Source organism: Gymnoscopelus microlampas, assembly GCF_963454915.1.
Source record: "Gymnoscopelus microlampas genome assembly, chromosome: 2".
NCBI lineage: Eukaryota > Metazoa > Chordata > Actinopteri > Myctophiformes > Myctophidae > Gymnoscopelus > Gymnoscopelus microlampas.
In genome coordinates this window covers 25,276,357-25,302,011 of record NC_139939.1, presented here as the reverse complement: position 1 = coordinate 25,302,011, position 25,655 = coordinate 25,276,357, and the positions used below count along the sequence as shown (strand labels likewise).

The following is a 25,655-nucleotide window of genomic DNA, read 5'->3' as shown; positions in this document are numbered from 1 at the left end:
TGGTTGTGGTTTTATTTGGGCTTGTTTCTAAAGTGTAGTTGCTTATTTGGGCCAATTATTATTTAAACCAGTGATTCTCAAATATATATTGTAGATCTGCTATTTTCATATGCAGTGGTGTAAAGAGGTAATTGTACTTTACTTGAGTATTTCCAATTTCCAATACTTTTACTTTTACTCTACATCTCAGAGGCAAATATTGTACTTTTACTCCACTACAATTATTTGAAAACTTTAGTTACTAGTTACTTTTCAGATATAAATGATGATATTATGAAACATACATTAACCACTTTAGCCCTATTTTATACATAGGCCGATCTACAAGCTCACACAACGCGTCGCATTGTGAGCTTGTAGATCGGCTATTTTCAAACATTTTTGTACTTTTACTTTTGGTACTTTAAGTAGTGATACTTTTACTTAAGTAAAACATTTGAGTATTTTTTCCACCACTGTTCATGTGTGGCCTAGTCGATTCTTTTGGGCTTGTTTTCATAGACCTGGTTACTTATTTCTCTCACAAAATCTGGCTACAGGTTACAATGCTATGAAACTAGCATTGTAGCCCAGTGGTACTACGGGCAAAACGTAGTAAACGTCCATCGGGCTGACGGTGAATGTCGACTGAACGGACGGAAATACTGGAGCCGCAATTGACGGAGGGGGAGACAAAAACGACAACGTAAGGAGCGCCAGCGCTCGTTACGTATCCTTACGTCCGACTATGAATGATACTTTACAGGGTCAGAGGGACTGGTTTTAAGATAACAGGTCAGTGATCAGAGGTTAAGTCACTTATGGGAATGATGCGTAGCCTGCGAGCTAGTTCAGGCAGATACACTTAAACGCATGTGCAGCACTACAGTATGTGGGCGATGTACTGTATGTGACGTGTCAAGCAGCTGACCAAGCTCATCTGATTCATTATACTTTCTCTGGCTGTCAGTGCTGCCACTGATGTGTGATCACTGATGTGCTTTCACATCAAATATAATATTCACTTGCATTAAAATGTTATAAATACGCCCTCTCTCTCTCTGTCACTTCCCCTCTCTATGTGTGCATCCATAGGCGCTATAAGGATGATAAAACATAGCAACGTTTATAATCACCAGTAAGAACAAACTACTTCACAAGAGCAACGTGTAACTAAGCGATCCACTGAAAAATATACTTGTTTACATGCATACATTTTTTTTTGGTTGTGACGGAGCGACAAGAGCATTGTAATTGGCTAGTAGTAGATGACGGATGAACAGCTTGCGCCCAACTGGTTAGTTCCACTCTGTAGCCTGGCAGATGTGTATCCCGTAGCCTGGAGGGACGGTCCATCTGAGATTATTAAGAATTAAGTTCCTTGGCCTACTGACAGCATGCGCAAGAAATATGGCGCTGATTGGTGTACTATTTACGAGATTAGCTGCGGACACAGACACACACACACACACACCCAAAAACATAATCTCCGCCCTGCCTGGTGGAGGTAATGGCTGACGTAGACCTACAGTACAGCTTCACTGCCCTCTGACAGTTTTGCCTACAGCCTAAAAAACACATGGCACTACTTTGACTTGGATGAATGAAGAGACCAAGCTAAATGTAAACTGTGCCAGGTTGAAGTAAAGTGTTAAAATAAAATACAACATCATCTGTGGTGGAACGACCCGACAGAATTAATAACCAATAACCTCATTGCAGGCATGGCAATCTAAGATATGCAGACATTTTCCATAAGTGAAGATGAAGGATTCATTGCCCTCACGGCATATTTGGAGCTAAGTCAGACAACCTTAACAGCTCAGGTTTACAAACTTTACCCCAATTGTTCTAGTGGCTATTATTAAACACAAGATATCCTTGTTGCTCTTGTGTCCTGGTAACATGTTACAAATGAAATATCAGTTTATGATCAATAGCCCCCATCTAGAGATAACAAACATAATCTGGGACCTTGGCCTGATGCAATAGAATCAGTTTCATAGTTTTGGGTGTTATTTTTATTAGCAATTTAGGACTCTGAATCTGGCCAAGTAGAGTTGCTGTCCAGTGTGGTGGTGTGCAGTGCTACATTCATCTTGCGTTTTTAAAAAGTGACTACAAAAACAGTACTCACTGAGGACTTGCTGTATTTGATTAGAAAAATGTATGTTGATTTCTTGTATCCCTACCATAAACAGCATTGTCCTGTTCTCCCGCAGGCTGGTGGGCAGTACTCCAGCAGAGTGGGAGTGTGCGAGAGCTGAGGTGCTGCTGTGCGTGTACTCTGGTGACAGTCCATTCTCATCCAAGGCTTGCAGAGAGGGGAAGCTGGGGTCTCGTTTGAACAGCACTGGATGTCTCCCACTGGAGGGGCTGTTCTTACCCCCATTACCAATCCCACCATTCCCCAAACCGTTGGACTGGAAGGCCAACGCCCTCTTCAGCCCTCCAGCCAATCCCCCGGCATTTTCTCCATTGGCGCCTGCCCCGGAGCCAAGTGACTGGGCAAACTTCTCAATGCACTCGTCTATCAGAGCGGGCGGGGCTTTTTTGTGCGGGACGCTGACGCGGCCACAGAACAGAACCTCGAACTTCTTGGCAAAGGTCGTCGGGGACACGACAGTGGTGGCGGGTGCCTTGGAGGTTGTGTTTGTTGAGGAAACGGAAGAGGAGGTATGGCATCTTTCAGAGGAAGGTCCGCCCCCGGATGCAGTGGCTGAAGGGTTGCTGGGCACGGTTGTGATGTCATCACTGCGTGCTGAGCTCTTACCCGCCTGCCTCAGCGTACTGATGATCTCAGGCACCTGGTGACACACGAGGGGACAGCTTAACATTAGTATGTTAATAAATAGCCTTTTAACCGACAAGAATTTGAACTGATTAATAGTTAAACAGTACTGAGTTAAACAGTTTATTTGTATTTATTTTTTATGGCATGACATCGAAGGGGCCAGCCGTCTAGAACAGGTTTGTATGCATGTCCCCTGCACACATACAGTACGTATGTGTCCCTACAAAAGTGAACTACACACATTTACAATTACAATTTAGGCACTTAACAGACTCTTATCCAATATATTACAAGTGCGAAATCGGAATAAGCAGAGTAAGCATGAGTTCTGACCAATAAATAACAAGGTAAATAGACACATACAGTAAATAGTGCAGAGAGAACGATGTAGTGACTAAAAAAAGATGTGGATACCAGGTAAAGGTAAACAATGAAACTACCATCTGTCTTACAACATACCTTCTAAATAACATTCTTAAAATTTGGTCAATAAAAACTAATCTAAGTCAGAAAAACATGCGAACAAGTGACCAAGATATATTTATATAGTGAGCTAGCATCTCTCATAATACAAGGAGAGAGGAGTGCTTTGGGGTGAGGTGGAGTCTGAAGGGGTCTAGGGTTTAAGGATAGATTAAAAAGGATCTCTGTTTACAAACTGTTGGCAAAAGGCACTTATATAGAACAGAAGGAACTGTGTGAATAAAACAAATTATTTCCCTGAGCCCGGACTCTTTAGGCTTTTAGTGTTCAAGACATCCTTCTATACACTCACAAAATCTATGTGTGTGAGTGAGCAAGATACAGTATAACAAGTAACCATATCTGCATAGTAAGCTACCATTAATTGTGAACATCTATTGTTAAACTGTTCAATCCTCAAAAATAACAAATGAAACATGCACTTCTGCAGTGCATTATATGTTTACAAGTGTGCAGTGACTGCGGTCACTATATAGGACCTACATAGAACTTCCTATAAAGTGAGAAAGGAGTAGTGAATTAATTAAATGATTTTGGAGAAGCAACCTTTTTGTCTTTTTTTTAAAGATTAATGTTTTGGGCTTTTATGTGCCTTTATTGATAGTGAAGTGAAGTAGACAGGAAACGGGGAGAGAGAGATGAAGAGTGACATGCAGCAAAGGCTGGGAATCGAACCTGCGACGCATGTCAGGCTACATTGGAGCCTAGGTGCCCGGACCACTAGGCCAGTGGTCCGGGCCCCTAAGTGACATCTTGAGGTGACACAAGTAGAGTTTATATAACTAACTAACTAAAATGTCTCAATATTATCATGGCCTTGTGACAATATCATTGTCTACCAAAGGTATTCAAGCCGAAAATGTTATCGTTTTGTTTGAACAGCAGCAGTGTTAAAGAAGTAGTTCATCCAAAAAATGACTTATTTTCTATCAATTGCACACCCCATGAAGCCTTGAATTCATGGACTTGTTTTTGTTTTTGTTGCATTCCTAAGCTAATAATTTGATTCCCGTCTCCTACCGACTAGCGTATGCGGTAGGAGACACAAAGTAGATTCTTTGTGTCTCCTCCCGGAAATACACACGGTCATCAAATTGTTGGCTTAGGAAAATGACAAAAACAAAAATAAATCCATGAATTCAAGGCTTCATGGGGCGTGCAATTGAAATAAAATAAGTCATTTCTTGGGTGAACTCCTCCTTTAACGGGAGTGAAACAGCCTTGTTACATCTAACCAGTTGTTGTTGGCTGAGCAACATAGCCTTGCCATTTAGCTTAGCAGCTAACTTAGTTTTAGTCAAACAGTGCTGCCAGCTCTGTACCAAGAGACACAAGTTAAAGTAGCACAAAGCCTCAAACAAGTGTGCATCTCATTAATCACACAAACACATTTGGAACATAATTCATTTTATTTATTCATTTTAAATATTGCCATAAAAATCATTGTTGAACTGATAATCGGCTGGTTGGTTAAAACCGGACTCAAGAGCCGCTTGTATCGATGCCTGTTACTCTGAAGAGAGTTAAGGGTGCTTTGCGTGTTGCTGAGACTTGACTTAACCTGGGGTGGGGGTCCCTTTGCCTTTATAGGTTTGGCCGCGGTGCTAGTGACATTATGGTGATGTCAGTCATATCCGTATATGGAGCAAGCGATGACAGTTATGCCCAAAGGTGGGTCTATGATATCAGTCTTGGATGTTTCGGTTAGCTCCATAATGCTGGCAAGTATGCCCTGAACGTTGGCTACAATCATATTGTAGACTTGTTATCATGATATTATCGCATCGTGAGTTTTTGGTATTGTTACATCCCAAGCATTTCTGTTAATTAAATATGATTCTAATCTGCATATAATTCTGTCTTCGATGTCTGTCTCTCTGATGTTTAGTAGGTCTTCAAACAATCTTGAGGATTCCATATAAGAATTTGTCTTTCGTCTATTTTCCCTAGGCTCTCCTACAGGCTTGTCTAAGAGTGCGAGTGGTGTAGTTCAACCCGAGGGTTTCAACAGCGTCATTCTTTAGGTCTAGTTGCTTTTGATAGATCGGATTAGGGAGTGGGCCTGGGAGAGAATCAGAGGAGGACAACACAACATGGAGACAAAAACAATCATACGATGACCAGAGACACCAATATTGATTTCAGTATTGGAAATGGATAAACCAGATGATAAAATAAGGTCTAATAATTGTGACCCTTGTCATGTCTTGGACCTGAAACAGATTGCATAAGAGTCCACACTATGTAAAACTGAAACATAAATATCTAACAATCCATCACTAACAATCTAAAAAGTATTAGGTTTAGTTTTGGGAAACTTCAGGAATTTGTATTTATCATACTATTTTAAAAAGTATATATATATATATATATATATATATATATATATATATATATATATATATCATCATTGAAATCTACATTTCACTGTAAGTCAAAATACAATTATTTATTTTATTATTGTTGATACACTTAAGAGGAAGAATCGGAAACATGATGCCATTAATAAGGCTACGACAATTTAAATGATGATTATTTCTATGAAGCAAATACAGACCTTGTTTAATAAAGTCAGTGGCTGCTGTAAAAGTTATTGGGGGAAAAAGTTGCTCAGCTGGAAATATGAGTGTTAGAATGGGCCAGGGCGAGTCTCTCTCTCAATCGACAGAATAGAGAGTGGAATCTGGATTTTTTTGTGGAAAGAAATTTAACTTGAACTTCAGGTAAAAATTTGTGTCAAACCAGAAACAGGATTGTGTGAAAGGTTGTGTCCGACCTAGACAGGATCTAAAAAAAATGTCTCAATAGAAGAGCAGGGAGATCATTGTTTTTACATAATATAGCTTTAATATGTATATCTACTATATAATCAATAATGTGTGTGTATATAGAATAGATAGCTATTCCAGGGCTATGCCAGGGCTAACTCTAGCCCTGGCCCTACTGTACATCCAGGTTCAATAACCCAGCAGCAGCCAGAGACATTTTTGCAGTTGGTATTGCTGTTATTGTAACTAAGTGTGAATTTAGTTGAGCCTGCAATGCAAAAATAACACATTAATTGCACTTGAATATAGTATGCTATGCAATATTGTATCTGTGGTGTAACACTATAGACATTACATAGAAGCAGACATGGCCATACATACAGTACATCAGCATACAGTAGGTGCCAGTGCCACACCTCTCCATGGGCTAAACTGATTTACAGTGTTGCCTAATGATTGCTACAGCTGGCTGGAAAAGAGCAGGCCTTGTGATGTTTTCCTGTACTGAATGTACGACAAATGACAAACCACAAAGGATGCTTTGTGTCCCTTTTATAGTATCTCCTTTCCTTTCATCTCCTCTTGTTTTTCTCCTTCACTCTCAGATTGTCTATCATTTTTGTTGCCATGAATTCACCAACTTAAGAAAAAACACTTTCAGGTTCAACGTCTATTACACATCCAGGTTTTACTGCTGTGGGTGCATAGGCATAGGCATGCCACCAGAGGGTGGGGGCTGTTCTGTGTGGGTGGGTGTTTGTTGAAGCAACAATATGGGGGTCTGTCTATTCCTGGTGTGTCTGTCTGCTTTGAAGATCCATGAGCCATGACCTTTTCTCTCATTCCCACTTAATCACAACAGCATAACACATGCACGCAAACGGTCATGTGTGTGCCAGTTGAGCTCCCTGCATGCGCAAACTGCATGCACACACTTTGACGCATGGCACAGCAGGATGCCAGAAAACTGCAGTAATAATTACTCATACTTCAATCTGTAAAACCAGACCAGAAATGATAGTCTTGCTCTCTGAGCAGACCTCAAGCATGTGTTCAGGGAAATAATCACCACAGTAAATGGGTAGAGAAACAAAGCACAGACATAGCACAGATTTCTTTGTTTTGTTTTAGCTATCTGGGCTATACTTAGCCACAAAAAAAGACAAAGAGAGCAGATAGTCTCTGTCCTTAACTGACATCAGGGAGTTCATTAGTAGCTCTGCTCTAGACAAGCTACTTACAAGCTCAAATGCTAGTGCATCCCAAAACAAGGCACGGTATATCCAGATATAAAAACAACTGCACGTACACGCACCAGTAATCATGTCAAAACTTAGGCTGTGGAATGGAGAGCTCTCCCTGGCCGAGTATAGTCTAAACACTACAAGGATTCTGGGGAGTTTCAAGTACTCCCAACACACTCCCAAGGCTGCAAAAACAAATAATTTGACATTCTGTTCATTTTGCTATACAGTTATTATTTCTAAGGCTGTCCCACTCCCTTCAGTTACTTAATCGATCGGTTTGGCCTCAGTCGACCAAGACGTTGTTAGTTGATTAGGCTAGTAATTGTTTATGCCTGCCTTACATCTCTCAAAAACTTTCAATAGCGAGTACCCAGTAGCCATTTTGAAATCCTCCTCATTAGAATGTTCAGTTTCAACCTCTACATTTTACAGATTTGTTTATTAAATAATTTAATGCAGGGGCTTTCAAGTTCTTTTTTTTTAAGGCCACGGTCCTCTTAGCTGTGAGAGAGACACAAAGCAGGGACCCCCACTATAAATTAATTGTATAAAATTGTCTTGCATATTAAACTGTTTTTTTTTTGAGAAAGCCTTTCATGCAACTTGATAAGAGGCTCACCTACTGTACCACTCTACTTATTTCTTCATGATACTGTGATGTCGATTTTCAACACAGAAAGATGCAGGAGGCAGGGCACAGACCTACTGTAAGAACAACTGATTCATTACAACCATTCAGGCTCATGCAATGTCAGGATCAAATTGAAAATGTACTAGTATTTTTTTGTAATTAGTATTTTTGGTCGTTTTTTTCCCCCCCAGGCAATTTGTAAAATAAGAATGTAGAATAATGAATAAAAATGTATGTGTATGAAACAAAGGAACGCTACAAAACAGAACTGAAGAGAACACAAGCAAAGAATTCGGAATAACTGAGCTTGGTTTCACTGTGTGCGTTCATGCGTTTGTGTGTGCGTGTGTACACCTCTAGCATTCAGTTATTTATTTTGTCAGTGTTGTAAAAACAATTAAATGCCATATCTTTAACACAAGTTCACAACATCAACTCAAGTCCTCCAATTGCAAATGACATCCCAAAAAACAGACAATAAATGTTTTGCTGTTCTTGTCCAAATGTTACCTCGGCTGTGTGGCAAAGCCCAGGGCTCTTTGCTCCACCACATTGGCTGTGTATCAAACCGAGTGAAAAAAAGCAGGAAGTATAGCCTAGCTAAGCAGAAGTGGTTGACTCGTCATATCAGTGATGTAATTCCATGTGAGTTAGCCTGAACAATAGTTAACTACATATACAGTATGTATATATGTATACAGCTCAGGCTGGAGACCAAGGCTATTAAAGACAGAGTTAACTAAAACTAAACTAAAAACTAATTAAAACTCATTATTATTAACTGAAATAAAAATAAATGTCAATTTGGTCAAATTTGTCAACATATCCATGGGAGGCATTGGTGCATATGTTTATTGACATATATGGCTATCTAACTGTGAGTCAATTGTCTACAAGTGTATTTGTATCAAACAATACCTCCGCTGAACTTGAAAATCTTGCCCCTGACAAATAACCACATTACCGTATTATAATAAAACTTCAACTAACTGAAACTAATAAAAAACGAAATAAACTAAACCTTTTTATACAATAAAAACTAAAATGAAACAAAAATGAATTTAACTGAGACTAAGAAGAAATTCTATTGAAAAGAAACATTTAAAACAAAATAAAAACAAAAACTAGGAACAAATACAAAACTATAATAGCCTTACAGGAGACACAGTTCCAGTCAGCCGTGTTGAGTCTTGCCTGGGCATGGGGTGTGTTCTGTTCAGAATACCACTCTTAATCTACACTACCTGACTTGTATTCACTGGCACACAACAGCTAGTTCATACTGTAGAAATCAGTTATTTTCAGCAAGTGACATGGTCGTACCACAAAGTAGAAATTGGGCTTTGGGGCTTTTTCACTGCATCTAAAGCGTGTTCCTCAGACAAGGGCATCAGGTATACTCCATTTTAAGTAGCTTTTTGTTGAGCCGCAAAGCCTTTGTGAAACTATTGTAATGAGGCTGTGTGTGTCACTTTGTCCGCAATGACAGTTTCGTCATGAAATTACAAGTCCATGAAACTTCATGTACTGTCTTTAGATCTCTACCTCAATATGTGACATATGGTGTAATTTGGTGGTGAAAGGTCAAAGGTCAGCCTCACCTCTAGGTTGCCCTTATTTTTTAAATTAGAACACCAGAATAGCAGGCAGTTATGGCGTTTGACACTATCAGGTGACCTCCAGCATTCTTATTACTCTATGGAATGTGGTTCCGTCACAGTGTTTCCAATTTGAAGGCCATTGTATAAAATGCAACTCAAAACATTTTTAGAATGCATAGTGCATTACACAAGCTCCTGGCTGTTGAAAGGCGAGAAGGAAAGACATTGCCCTTGTAGATTGACTGACTGGGGAGAAAAGCGACAGTGAAAGCAGTGCATTCTTTTTTTTATCTAGATGGCTTTGCAGAGTGAGAGGTTTTGTTATGGAATGAAAAATAGCAATAGGAGCAAACAGTCTGCTCAATACTTTTGCCTGGATGCAGAGAAAATGACGAACGCCAACTCTCAGGAATGGAAAAACTAAAAGGTCTCCTTATGTCAACAGAAACGCTGCAGAGCAAAAGGGTGAGAGTTTGAGAGAAAGCGGCGAGAGAGACAGAGAGCTTTTAAAAGGCAACATAACAGGCATCCTCCTGAATGCTTCCCAAAGGTCTGCTCGTTTTGAAGACGATGAGAATCACAGGGCTTAACTCCCAAAAGCAGGTGTAATATTCAGACAGTGATGATATCACATTCATACCATGGATACAAATATGAAGCACACACTTACAGCCAGTACCCATTCACGCAGTCAATGACGTAGTCCAACTACACCAAGTATGGCAGAATGTGAGTGTACAGGGAGAACGCGTCTAATTTCTAATCCAGCTGGTTGATTGTTTTCCCAATCCTCAAACGCCTTTAATCCCATCTCTCCACGGCGACAAACCGCCAGTGGGCTGCCTGCTTTGTTGTTTCTAAAGAAAAGGCCAAGCTAGGAAGTGAGAGGAGGACAACTCAGTAACGCCATCGCTGCTCTTACATCAAATCTCATTTATCTAAATTTAGTCTACAGCTTTACTAGTTGTCAGGGCATGGTAAAAAACTAAAACAAAACAAAAAACATACAACAAACTGTTCAGTGATGTTCAGATACAGTGCAAGAGGTAAACAGTATTTAACTGATAACTGAATACATATTATCTAAACTACTCTATTACCTTGCAACAAGCCTAGCTTAAGGACTCCAGTCAACTTTCTTAAAGGAGAATTTCACCGATGAATAAGCAGCATTCACTTATTTGTAGTGGGAAAGAGTTATGTTTAAAATTGGTACACTTGAAGTTCACATCAGAGCAATGGGATTTAGGTCAAAATCGGCTAAGTAAAGTGTCCTTTAAATCTTTTCCTTGTACAATTTTTAGATTAACCCATTTTAGACCAGTCCAATCCTAAAAACGCCATAAATATTTGAAGTTTTCTGAAAAACTTGTCTATCTGGGTCAGTTACCACTCACCTTGACCACCCAGCTGAATAGGGCACTTCCGGCACCACTTCCTGGTGCCGGAAGTAAATACTCAATGCATTTTTCCCATTGACTTTTCCAAAAATATTTATATATCAATTAATTTAAGCCTAGAATCAAGCTATCCAGGATCCTGGTGAATCATGACCATAAAACGTTTGATTCTGTGAGAAAAAAAAATGTGAAAACGGCAAAACAAAGGGTATTTATTAAATATAGTATATCATATCATTAAATATAAAATAAAATAAAAATCACAGAAAAAAAGGTTTTATGGTCATTATTCACCAGGATCCTGGATGGCTCGATTCTAGGCTTAAATTGATTGATATAACCCCCAACGGGGCTGCTCACGGGGCATTCCCGGGGACCACCCACTCCTGGTGCTCCAGAACGGATGCAAAAGTGGTGGCGCCCCCAGTGGAGGACCCCCTGCCACTGCAGCTCACATAAAATGCCGTAACTCTGGGGCTTGCCCCCCACAAACAATCCCTCCTTTCCCCTATAAACACACTCTCAACCCCACATTTAGACCACCAAACAAAACTATCCATTGCCCACACAACTAGGAACCAATCGCCGTTACAGCCCTCTTCTGTATACATGTGACCTACGGTCGCTTATCTCCCGATTAGGGAGTCTTACTGGTTAGATACCTCTGCGTGTTTACCATGTGGCGACAGTTTCGCGTATCATGCCATCTGCAATGTCACGCTATTAATTTATAATATTATTGACCACATCACATGAACGCAGTCTTACCATCTGATGAGGAAGGATACAGTATGGATGAAATCTAGCTGTGTCCAGAATAGATCCATTCCCCATTCCGACATAGGACAGTGATATATTAATTCAAAAGACAAATTTCCCCTCGGTAATCAATAAAGCTCTGGTCCATAATCTATCAGATAGCAGCGTTCCACTTCCAGTATGCCCTGGATTCCAGCATCATCTTTTTACCTCCGTAAAGGTGAGCAATGTTCAGTAGAAAAGGCTTATATAATATCCTTTCAATGTTTATTAACCTAGTATTTGGTGGTGGGGTTAAACTTCTAAACGTATTCTAATGAGAGCATTATGTTCTAATGAGAGCATTATGATCTGTATTTTTTGACGAGAGACGAACTTCTTCAGCACGGGGAAGTTGGTTTTCACGTTAGGTGAAGTTTGAAGTTGAATATTTACTGTTGCCTTTTAAATGCTGTGAAATGGGGTGTGGAACAATGCAAATAAACTTCTCGGAACGTGCTTGTGTTTTTACGATCAGCTGGCAGCCATCCGGACTCATCATGACATACACCTAGTATGATCCTCACATTTCAGGGATTTACACACCCTTTCGTGAATTGTCAGTTTTTGCTTAGATAAATTACACACGCACCAGCTTAGTGAATCAGGCCCATTATCCCGCTGCTTTAGTTTTCTTTTGCCACACTGAGGGATTCTTTCACCCCACACTTGTCTTTTTCAAGGTCACACTTGCAGCAGCAGCTGCCTGCACAAACCCCTTAGGTCGTTTAGGATACGATCCCAATCCCTCACATTTTAACCACTAATCCAATAACTTGTTTACTTCTTGCATCGCTCTTGTCCCAGTGTCAACAGCAGCCAGGTTCCGCCAGGTTTCTCCCATTCTCACAAATCACAAATCAGCAGCCTTTACCTCATGGTGCGAGATCACAGTCTGCCTTGTGTCTGCTGACAACAGACCTCGCTCTGTTTAACCTCTTTTCTACCTCACCCCTCTCCTCTGCCTTCTTCTACCTCCTCTCATAACTTCTTCTGAACCATTTCTTGCAGCAAACTAAATATTTTCCTTGCTCTCCCTCCCTCTTATCAGAGAATACATGGGATCCACGTGAAAGAAGAGAGGCAGTCAAGTTCTTTCTTTTCCTGCAGTGTACTGTTGTTCTGTGTTACATTCAGGAACTAGTGTAATCTTGCCCCATGACACTGTCATCCCTGTCGTCAAGGCAACATGTTTTAGTTGAGCGCTGCTCCTTAACTCTTTGGTGTGATGTAATCACATTGTCTTCTCTCACTGCTTTCCCACATACAAATAAAGTTTCCAAACAATCTATAATTGTTTATACCCCATAATATCAGACACCCTTAATTACTAGTGACACAGAAGGCATTGTGTTACGTTTCCTATCAAGTCAATCAAATCAAAGTTTTTGTCTTGTGATGGGCAGTGCTGTAGCTTACAGCTGTGTCATATGACACTGATCCTATGATTTTCCATACTGGAATAATGTTTAACTGGCTCTCTCTTCAAATGTATTATGTCTTTAAGTGGAGGGATTGAAAACCCAGAAGGGTGGAGAGGTATTGCCCCTCTAAGAAAGCTATAAGCTAAAAACACACAGTGACACACAAGCAATATCTTGCTCAGTAGACCAATGGTTAGAAGAGGCAGGCCTAGTATAACAGGAAGTCAGTTGGACGTGGCAATGATCTGTGACTGTGACCCATGGGGGAAGAACACTTGGTTCTTGGCATGGTGAGTCGCACAGAGTAGGCACTATATAAAGGAGACTACTGTAGTACTGACCTCTAAAAATAGGAAGTTACACAAGAACCACAACAGAGAACTTCCAATATAACACATTAAATTGTGCAAACTTCTCTCTGGGTGTGTATTGAGAGCAACGGAGGGTTATGGTCAAGATATGATACAAAGTCTTGAGGCAAAGCACTTGTGCATTCATGCTTAGTCAATCCCTGCAGTGCAGATAAAAGTAGCATTTGGATAAACACACAATGTTCCTATGACCCTGACTCTGTCTTTCTTCTGAATCATTTCCTTTTGACATTTTGCTCGCTAGAACTACAGTATTTCTTTCTCAGAACCAGCAAGACTTTCCAACCATGCCAAGTGACTTGAGTTACCTTTGTGTTTCCCTTATAATAATTTAATTCAGTAGTACTGGTCCACAGCAACAACAAAAATATGTAATTTAGCCAAACTTAAAAACTGCAAAAGTAAACAGCAGGGTCAATGATTTTGAATATAGACTACAGTAGCTCTATAGAAAAAATATTAAATCATATCGATCTTGGGATCCACATGGGAATGGCGTAGCTCCAATGTGAATCTTCAGTCTACGTGGGCACCTCGATGTAAAATTGAGAACTATTTAGTCCAAAATGTTAAAAAACTGAATATTTATTTATTTTTCACGGTACGGTACATCATTATCAGACCTATATATCCGTTCTGTAGCCATTTGTAGCAATTGTAGAAATATTAGGCCTTATTCGCCGAATGTTCAAGCATGTTCTAACCATGGCATGTATACTTATCTCTATACATCACTGAAGACCATTTTCCAAATATTATATTTGGACAACGTAGACAATTTTACATCGAGGTGCCCACTCTTCCCGTTACCTCTCAGACTTGAGTGTGGCCAGCCTGTGACATCAGTCGGAAGACATAAAGAAGCTTGGTAAAGAAGCAATCTATACAATGTAATCTATGTTTCATCATAACAACATCGACTAGATCCAAAATAACAAGCTCCATGATAAAAACGTTATAATATAAACGCTGCTGTAGCTCAATTCTGAAATGTTTTAAGTACGTGATTAATTTAACAAACAAGCCATGTGGCACTGACAAGTCACAGAGGAATGACCCTGATGTTGTTTAAGAAAATGCTAACTAACGTTATATTAGACTTCATGTGGCAGCTGGCAGCCAGTGATATGAGCACAGTGATACATTAGACAGTTGGGGGGGATGGACTGGGGAAAAAAACAACAAACCAGCTGAATGTTTCATCCTACATTTCCCATGGTCATGTGCCCTGCCATGGTGCATAGCAAAGGCTCAGGTCTGAAGATTCTGGAGCCAGACCAATAAATAGACACAAAGTTCTGAATTTAGCAGGGTGAGGGGGAGATGAATATATGGAGGAGAGGGAGGGAATCATTAAACAGGGAGTGCCACTGGGTGACTGAAACAACCACAAGAGTCCAAGGCACTGACGTCAGTCTACTTGGGCTGAGAGAGAGAGAGAGAGAGAGAGAGAGAGAGAGAGAGAGAGAGAGAGAGAGAGAGAGAGAGAGAGAGAGAGAGAGAGAGAGAGAGAGAGAGAGAGAGAGAGAGAGAGAGAGAGAGAGAGAGAGAGAGAGAGAGAGAGAGAGAGAGACTTAACGGCACAGACAAGTGAGGAAGAGATGAGGAGCTCATTGAAATGTGATAACAGTTACAGTGTGAGTGTGTGTGTGTGTGGGGGGAGGGGGGGGTCTGTTGTCTGAGAAGTCAGGCAGTGCTGAATCATTGTGGACTTTGACTTGGGGGTAAATTAGGACAGCGAAGGGTACTCAAAAAACAGCCCCAACCTTTTTATCTCTGGGAAATCAATTCAGGAAGGAGGCTGTCAAGGTACATTGAGAATGACAGCTGACTGAACCAAGACTGACAACAGAGGGTAACTGAGAGGCATTGGACTGGACTAGCCAACAGTTAAGAAAATTAGACAATCAGACAGAGAGAGAGACAAGGCTGAGATAGACACTGATTGAGAGACGAGGGTAGTTTAATGAAGCAAAGACACTGACTGAAACACAGGAAGGTATGTCCACTTAGCTGAGCTGTTTTTACAACAGGCTGCGGAGTGACTGTCACATGAACGTACAGTAGGAGGAGGAGGTCACATAAATCAGAGAGGGAGGGAATGGACGTGGAAAGCATGTGAGACTACTGGGTTACCATAGAGCATGGGAGAGGAAGGCTCAGCTTCAAACACATGCATGTTTTCAATGGGCTGAGGGATGTCCATTTTACCAACAACAAAATACAAACAATCTAAATGTTCTATATCTAAAATCTAAACTGAAATTTAAAAATTGCAAAGGGGCTGTTTTTAGTTTTATTAGGAGAATTTTCTTTCAGGTGTTGTTAACAAGGTGTTTTAGTAATATGGTGTGGAAACACGAGCTGCAAACTTTCATTTTCTTGACATAAAGCAACTTTTCCTCATGTGTCCCGCAGTTTTTAAGCGTGTTTAACAGTTGAAAAAAGAAAGAAGAGCTGCTTATACTGTACATGCTTTGCCATTCATGTGATGCCAGTCAGAAAGGGGCCTGATGTGACTTTTCTTCATAAAGAGGCCCAAAATTATAACCTCCATTAAGAAAATATTCTAGGGTTGGTCATAATCAGTGTGCGGGAAGCTGAACATATGAATTGGCACTGTATGTATGTCTGCACTGAGAACAGAACAAGTCTGTGACTAATATGATACACAAACCGACACCTTGCCTCCTGTTCTAAAAGTGCAGCTCTGGCATGGGTACAATGGGTTTAGAGGTGACATCGCCATGACTCAAACGTTGCACACACACAAAACGACATCATCTTTTTAGCCTGTATTTACGACAGTGAAGCCGACTGGATTTTCATCTGCCAGCTTTAAGAAAATAAAGGAAAAGTCAAGCCATCCACAACACACCTCTTCATAATCCGCAATCATGAAAAACACAGAAAATCACATTTAGAAGTTAAGTGAAGAATAAACACTGAATGACACACTTCTATGGGAATGTCACTGCAAGATAATGCCATTTATCAGACAACGTACTGATACAAACTGTAAACATTAGCCTGGGCTACACTATAGTTTAGAAACAGAAGTGAAGATATGAAAGTACCGTTCAGATTTGTTTTGACACACACACACACACACACACACACACACACACACACACACACACACACACACACACACACACACACACACACACACACACACACACACACACACACACACACACACACACACACACACACACACACACACACACACACACAGAGGAGTGTGGTGGTTATGAAGCACTTAGCCTACAACCTTTGACAACCTTTGACTGACTTCAGATAACAAGCAGTAATGTTTCAAAGCAAGAATGAAGATTGGGCAGGCGGTGGAGTAAACAGAGTAAAATCAGGTTTCTCCATCTGCCGCGACCCCCAAAATAATATTTTAACTGGGGACCCTCCACCCTGACAAGCACTTGGAACTGTAGGAGTTGAGGCATTACATTTAGTTTCACTCGGTTCCACAGATAAATATTGTGAAAATAGCCGATCTACAAGCTCACAACAGCGAGGTGTTGTGAGCTTGTGCTATTTGCACAATTTTTGCCTCTTTCTAATATTATTTGACAATTTGGCCAATGTTTGACCAGTTTTTATAGTACAGTTTGTTGATTACTTTTGATGTGGTAATGGTCTTTTTTTTTTTTACTGTAATCTGGGGACCTCCTCAAAATCATCCCCCCTAGGGGTCTCGACCCATAGGTTGAGAACCACTGGCCTAGATCACCCCTAGGAGTAATAAGGAACTATCCAGATTCTAGAATCTATACATTTAGCTCATGCACAGTGAAACTGACTGGGGCTTGAACTGTCATGCTAGATGACAAGTTGTAGCCTACTACTCTTGCTTCAAGTAGTAGTATAGGCTATGACTCTCAAGATCAAGATTCAACTAATACATCACCACAACAATATCGACTGTACTCAAACTACCAGTGATGTAAAGTAACTAAGTACATTTACTCAAGTACAGTACTTCAGTACAATTTTGAGGTATATTTACTTTTCTGGAGTACTATTAATGTTCAGTACTTTTACTTCTGCTCAACTCCACTACATCTCAGAAGCAAATATTATACTTTTACTTCACTACAATTATTTGAAAACTTCAGTTACTTTGCATATTTTGATTATTACAAAACATACATTAAACACTTAAGCCATATCCCCTATATACATTTCAGCCATTTGAAAATAGCCGCTCTACAAGATCATTGTGAGCTTGTAGATCCAAAGAGTTTTGGACATTTTACACATTTGAAAACGTGTGAAATTGCTGGGACATACTGCATAATGAGTACTTTTACTTTTGTACTTTAAGTATAATATTTTGATATAATACTTTTGTACTTTTACTCGAGTATTTTTTTATTCCAGACTTCTACATTGCAGTGATATTTTACTTAAGAAAAAAAAAGTACTTTTTCCACCACAGCAAACTACTAACATTATAATTCGCAATCACTTGCATGGAATGCTCAAAAATAGCTCCTACACTAGCTGTAATGTGTTATACTGTGGTTAAGTGTAGACAGTTGTTCCAACTGTTTTGGTCATGTGTTGCCAGTTTTGGCAAAAAGCAGACAGCATACTTTCACAAGTCTAGACTTCAGCTCGTAATATCCTTTCTAACGTTTCCCTGTTGAAACGATACAGACAGGCATCACTAAACATGTGAATAGCTTGTCTAGCCAAGTTAAGCAAGAACAATATGATTTGTAGCGCAAGTTAAACAGCTTTTGTCGCCACACATTCAGTGAAAGTAAGCGGGTTAGCAAACGTTAGCTCGAGAGAGACAAACGTGTGTCTATAACTTTAGCTAAACTGACTGTTGTGTTAGCAAACTATAAAAGAAACACAAGTCAACGGACTCACATCTTTCTGCTCAGGCTTAACACTGAAGAGGTTGAATCGCTGAAGTCGCGCTTTCATTCCATCCGACATGAACTTTCCCTCAGTAGTTTACTGGGTAGTGGTACTACTACTTTACAAGGAGTGTGTTCGTTGGGTTTTCAAATCAATGGGACGTCTATTTCTCCTTCCTCTGCCGTGTATGCGGAGAGGAGAGGAGGAGAGGAGGAGAGGAGAGGGGGCACTGTTGCCAAGTTTGCGAGAGAAACAAGCAACCAGGTCAATGAAAACAAGCTCAATAGAAGCGACTAGGCTGCACATCACCTACTTGAAAATAGCCGATCTACAAGCTTACAACGCCTCGTGATGCGACGCGTTGGGAGCTTTTAGATCTGCTATTTTCAAAAAAATCTGGCTCCAAGGCACAAAACATTTTCAGATGGGGGTTACAGGGACAAATACATATTAATTTGGGGGTCCATGACATGAAAACATTTGAAAACCACTGGTTTAAAAAATAAATGAAAAAAATCGGAAGCAAGCCCAAATAAGCAACAGCACTTTGGAAACAAAACAAGGCCAAAAAACCGCAACCACCACATTTTACAAGCAACTTTACAGAAAAACAAGCCCAACGTCGCTTATAATAAGCGGACATGGCAACTCTGGAAGGGGGCTGCTCACAGTTCCCGTCCCAGGGCAGGCTCCCTCACATCTGAAGGCGGTAGATGTCAGATTAAAGCTACATCGTGTTTATAAGAGTTACGTTGTTATCTGGTAGACTGTAAACATGATTTCCTGGCTTCCGCCATAAGACCCACTATAGCCCGTAATCTCGACGAGACGTCATATGACTAAACATTATCCAGCCAAGAATGAAAACTGAACAGCAACTAGCTCCGACGGAACCTCTCCCTCCGCTGTATAGCTCCGAGATGAGGTTCCTCGTTAGTTACTGCCGTCTGTTTTCGAAATGGTCGCACGTCGTCCACTTTACATGTTTCTTACCCCTTTCTGCACATCGTATCCAAAAAGTAAAGCATTTCCGCCACTCTCTCAGATGTTTGAAGTTTTAACGCGCCATAAAAGCCATCCAACGGGTTGAAGAAAGTATTTAATTTGCCTCGGTTTTCATCCGGTTACATGGTTTTTAAGACATTGCGCAAGAGTTGCGCCCGTAGAGATAACATTACTTTTTACCCTACTGGTCAAATGTTGAATTGCATCTTCTAATGCAAAATATTATGGAACCGGATGAAAACCGAGGCAAATTAAATACTTTCTTCAACCCGTTGGATAGCTTTTATGGCGCGTTAAAACTTCAAACATCTGAGAGAGTGGCGGAAATGCTTTACTTTTTGGATACGATGTGCAGAAAGGGGTAAGAAACATGTAAAGTGGACGACGTGCGACCATTTCGAAAACAGACGGCAGTAACTAACGAGGGACCTCATCTCGGAGCTATACAGCGTACAGCGGAGGGAGAGGTTCCGTAGGGGCTAAACAGCAACTTGTCTTGAGCCTATTATAATGGGTAACGTATTGGTATAAAGGCTACAAGACGAAAAGAGTTAACAGGTTTATAGGCATTTGTCAATGAGCTGGATTGAAAACTCCCTTGAAATCAATGCAAAGGGTGCCTTTGCGGGGTTTTTTTCTTATATAATATATAAAAGACAATAACCTGAAAATAATTTAAACATTGTCAACTTTGTAACAACAGTGTCACCTCGTGGTGATTTTTAACATCGTCCAGCACTTTCTTGAAAGAAGGGGAAACCCACAGCTCCTCTGAGTAATCCTCCTCCCATGGTACTGCACAGGAAGTTCTTAACCTCTATATGGACTCGAGTATTTAAACTGGAATGTTGGCTTGTCCGTTATGATTATTTTTAGTATAAACAGTCTATTATAAGCAGATATCATGCCCTACATCCCTCGCCCTCTTGTCAAAACAATGGACTCCCAGACATCAGAGAGTCTTAAGAAAACATTATTTTCCACATGTTTCATTCTTGTTCCAGTATTTCAACATCTTTCCATATGTTGGTTCTATACACATGCATTACACAGGACAAAGACTATAAGGGCCAGTTAATAATGCCCCGTTTTAGGCAGGTAGAGGTTCGGGCCTCACGTCTACGTCACGGCAGATAGGACCGATTTTCCCAGCCCATAGGCATATATATATAGAGGCATATATGGAGACACAGTTGTCCAGTACCGCAGATCCAACCGATATGCCCATATATGGGCAGATGGAGACCAGCTGACCTATCGACTTTAAACTTGCCTTGCATATTGCCAAGGACCCAAGGGAGTGAGGTGCATAGTGGGAGGTTGGTCGGATCGGTGGTCGGTTGTACAAATATTGATAAATCCGCAAATCCCCATATGTGGAGTACTCTGATGTTATCAATATGACGTCATATTACTGACGTCATATTCGGACTCGGCCATGGCTCACACGTAACTCCATACATGGGCATAAAAGGGACACAGTGTCTCACCGGGGCCCCAAGGGGCCACCACATGCACAAAACATCATGCGGTATATTCATCATTGTGTACAGACAGCATCATGTCCTGCACTGCACTTAGAACATCTGGCAGACAAAGATACCATCTGTAACATAGTTAGTTAGTCAACAAATAAAATATCACAAAGAAGTAATGGGATGTGGATATGTTATGTATGTATCTGTACGCACGCGCACGCACACAGACACGCACACGGACACGCACACACTTGCAGGCTTGTGACTGCCTGCATTTGTTTGTGTTCATGTGGTGGTGGGTGTGGGTGTACTGTGACTGAGCCAGAGCAACAGGTGGCCAGCCTGACATCATTATCACGTTCTGGGAGGGATTACTGAGAACAGAGAGGGAGAGAGAGAGAGTACACTATAGTAGAGTACATAGTACACACAGTACACCCCCCCCCCCCCCACAGGAAGTAGTTCCCACAGAAACCAGACAGTTCTAAGACTTGTAATTTACTAATCTCTGTTCCTCAATCTTCGAATGCTACAGAGAGTCTGTAATTCTGCCTCGTAAAAGTTCTGCAAAGGGATTTCTTTTTCGTCATTTCCATTCACAAAAAAATATTTTGAAATTTCTTTAAAATATATTTTTGAATTTCAATTTCTGCTAAGCAGCAAAGGATTTAGGAACATATTCAACTAATTAGATTTCCAGTAGGAATTATTTACATGACTGCAAAGGCGAAACAGAAGTGGGAGGAGGCATCCACTGTTACTAACCTACAGGTACATTTATGTCCTTGATGTAGGACAAGCTCCTTTACTCTGTCTGAACCTTGTACTTTTAAGACACAAAGACAAAAATATATCATCATGTGACCAGTGGACGTGTGTGTTTGTATGTATGTATGTGTGTGGGTGTGGGTGTGGGTGTGGGTGTGTCATTAAGTTGTGCAAACACAACATAAGCACTTGTTATATTTACAGAACAATCATGTGCGGGCTGCTTTTAAAGCAGTGCAGGCATTGCATTCCCTGCGCGTCGTGCCATCGGCTTGTCTGAGAGCAAACCGTTTTTTTGCTAGAGCAAGGTCATCTTAATGTAAAGTTATTATTTATCTATTTATTCTAATTTATATATTTTTCTTTAGGCCTAATATCCTGCAGGTTCCCCAATGTTGATGATTGATTGATTGAATGCTTTATTAGCAGTTTGCAAAAAGTCAAATGGAAGGGGGGGGGGGGGGGGGGGGGCGTAGGCGTTGACTTTTTACAGGGGCCAGTTTCGGATTGCAGCCACCTGTAATTGGTCTTTTAGAGCGGTTTTGAAGGAGAGTAGGGATTTACACTCCTTTACAATTGTTAGTAGGGCGTTCCACATTTTTGTGGCATAGCAGGAGAACGAATGTCATGTCCCTGTCAGTCCACATTCAGATTGGCATCCTTGGTATGTTTGGCATGGCACACACAATAAACATCAATAAAATCTTCTCCAGCCTAACATGGACACCAGGTGCAATGTAGAGATTGTTGGTCTCTATGCGGAGAAGAGGTGCACGATAAAATCCTCACTGTTAACCACATGAACCCTAGCATCCCTATTATGGGCATGACATAATAGGCATAACATTCGACGGATCGACAATTTTCACTGAAGAGATTTGGTGTAGCGGGGGAAAAAGGAGGAGGCCAAATACAGAGCCCTGGGGGAAGGGAGTGACAGTGATGTATGGCATAAGGAAGTTGTTTATAGAACCCATTACACTATATGCAATGCATGCAATGTCATTGAAATGCGGTAACAAACAAACATGCACCGGTTTTGTTTGTGGAATATGAAGACATTATATGCTCTGGTTCCTTTTCTCAGGACTCTTGAACTGATTCTATGTGAACTTAAAGCCACTAAACATGTGTGTCACATGTACTGTATGTTTTCTGCACATACTGTATGTATACAGTCCTGTGTGGATAAAGCCTGTGTACGAGATTAGTATAAAACATGCCATGTTGTCATAGCATCCACATACCTTGGTACTGTCCTTAAACTGGAAGACGTAGCAGGCACAATGGTTCTGGTCTCTGACCAAACAGCCAAAGCTACTGGGCTCTTGGCTGTTGTGGATGAGCTTGGTCACCCTGTGTGGACGACACTCAAACAGCACCGTGTGTGACAGAGGATCCCAGGTGATGCCCTCGGCCGGCATGCACGAACAACGCACAGTCGATGTTGACACACAGAGTAACACTGGACGATTCCTCGTGGGGAGATCGGCCTGTCCCCCACCCCTGGCGGTCCGTACAGGTCCACCTCCACGCCCTCCAGGTCGACCCCCAGCACCCGGATTGATATTGGTAGGCTGAGATCCTCTCCTGATCTCAGCAACCACCCAGGGAAGCATGGTCATGGTGGTCAGTGTGTGGACGGGCAGGGAACCGATCAGTGTCAGTCTGTATTGTACCTCATCTTCCTCTTCCATCTCTCCCACAGGCTTGATGCTTGTTCTCTCCCCGGCACGATGGACTTTGCTGGGGCGTGGACTGGAGGATGCAGAAGATGCATGGGATGAGCATGAACGCCGGTTCGATGTGACGTTAGTTGGTGGCTTCTGAGAACTCCCAGGCCTGAGGACCTCATCTCTGCTGGGTTTCACCTCAAAGTAGAGTCCTTCCATGGTTAATGATGAGGACGGACGAGGCAGGAGGCTGCCTCTACAGGGGAAAACACCTGTTTGTACAATCAGAACATTCCACAGCATTAGTGAACCGAGTCTTTAGAGAGAAAATCCTTAAACTCTACATAAAAAGGCAAACATGAAATAGCCATGGTAGCCTAGCCATGTACAAAAGTACAAGTTACTTTTATTTTACCAAATAAATAAAAACAAGGATATATTGGCTATGCAGCATGTAATAGTTTGTGTTTAGTGCTTCCTAGATGGGCAAACCCCTCTCTATCATTGTTTCACTTACTTAACCACTTGAACCCTATCATCCCTATTCTTCGACATACAAAGATATTCAGTGTAGAGTGAAACCAGGAGGGGGCCAAGTGTAGAGCCCTTGAGAATCTGGTAAACTAAGTATAGGGTTTAAGTGGTTCAAGGCCTTATTGAACCTGTTATCGAGCTTGGGTCTGCCGCATGGGAAACCAAACATCTACCTCTCAACCAAAGGAGGACCCCCCCTGGCTGGGTAGATATCAGGCTTCTGGGCATCAGACAAGGATACTCTGCTACGTACATAGGGCATCCTGAATATCAACCCCATCATGGACACCTAAGGTATGCAGTCTTTCCTTTGGTTGTGGTCCAGACTGAGTAGAATTGGCACTAACCCAGATTCTCTATCCAAGATCTTGTGTCCAGGGCCTCAAACTGCCATGGCCCAGTACAGTTCTGTACTGTAGTAGACAGCAAGTCATTTGGAGGTCAGTATGAGGAGCTGCTCTGGATTGCACCTAGCTCTATTTCCCGCAAACAACATTAGGATAGGCCACTGACCTAGCTCCCAGTCTCAAGGAGACATGCCCAAAAGTAAGTAAGCACACACACACACACACACACACACACACACACACACACACACACACACACACACACACACACACACACACACACACACACACACACACACACACACACACACACACACACAGAAATTCGACACTCTTGATTAAGGTCACATTTATTCGTCTGTGTTGGAGACTATATGGCACTAGAGACAGTCTACCCAATCAACAAACACAATTCACCTTCTAATAACATACATGTATAGTACTATGTTAGTAATACCTGGCTATTTTGTACCTACAACTGGCACATAACCTGCCATGCTATTTTACAACTAGTGTGTAAAGTCAACGCAGTAACAGGTGACGTTCACTTCACGGCCAATGTCACATGTACTGTGTATAGGCTACTATATTATATTGAAGCAATCCATGAGGCAAAGCTTCGTATCAGATCAGTGCACATCATCATAAAATCTATTAGCCCCAGGGTCCTACCTCTTGTTGTAGCTTGCAATGGAGCCTACAGTAGAGTAGATAGTAATCAGACAAAATGTATCAGCAGAAAAAACAGCTACATCCTCAAACTTCACAAACTGTAATTTCCGAGAAGTGATTTGTTGGCTATATCACAAGTGCTCTGCTGCGGAAATCAATGTGACATTTCATCAGTGTTGCCATATTTTGTGAGAAATAAGCAATCAGGTCTGGGAAAACAAGTAGATCTGCTTGTAGATCTGCTATTTTCAAAAACTATTGCAATAGAATGTGGAATATTTGGAAACATTCTAGCAACACAAATGCTCCCTGTGGCACAGAATATATATAATATGTATATATATATTTTGAGAACCACTGGTTTAAATAATAATTTTAAAAAATTGGAAGCGAGCCTAAATAAGAAAGTACACTTTAGAAACAAGCTAAAAAAAACGCAACTCGCAACAAACCAATATTTACAACAAGCCAACTTTACAGAAAAACAAGCCCAAAGTCACTTATAATAAGCCGACATGGCAACAGTGCATTTCATAGAGTGCGGTCAGGTATGCATCCCCTACCGTAGCACTACCAGCTGTTCCTCTCTACGCAAATCATTCAGCAAGTAGGCTAAATGTTAAACACAATGTAAGATAGCACTGTGGTACAGTTACAGTACATGACCGAATCGAATGAATATTAGTTGTGTCTTGATTTTCACCTTCCGTATTAAAATCACTGGTTCCCAAACTTTTTAGCTCGAGACCCAAAAGAGACATTTTTAAGTAACAGATCTACAAGCTTGTAAATTTG

The 25,655-nt window shown here is 41.1% G+C and overlaps 1 protein-coding gene across 6 annotated transcripts in view; it reads right to left on the bottom strand.

Annotated features, from left to right (window-relative positions):
• tbc1d1 (TBC1 (tre-2/USP6, BUB2, cdc16) domain family, member 1) overlaps window positions 1–25,655 on the bottom strand; it is a 68,265-nt gene that overhangs the window by 41,768 nt on the left and 842 nt on the right. For 4 of the 6 annotated variants that reach the window (XR_014599811.1, XR_014599812.1, XM_084044459.1 and 1 more), the window contains exons 2-3: window positions 22,882–23,579; window positions 2,172–2,786 (exon numbers count right to left, since the gene is read on the bottom strand). Coding sequence is in view for 4 of the 6 variants with exons in the window: in XM_084044459.1 (XP_083900585.1) it covers window positions 2,172–2,786; window positions 22,882–23,526 (1,260 nt within the window). In the remaining 2 variants the exon portion in view is untranslated. Of the gene's footprint in view, window positions 1–2,171; window positions 2,787–18,392; window positions 18,551–22,881; window positions 23,580–24,860; window positions 24,984–25,655 lie in introns of those variants that run through there. The other 2 variants (XM_084044460.1, XM_084044462.1) reach the window with 2 other exon arrangements.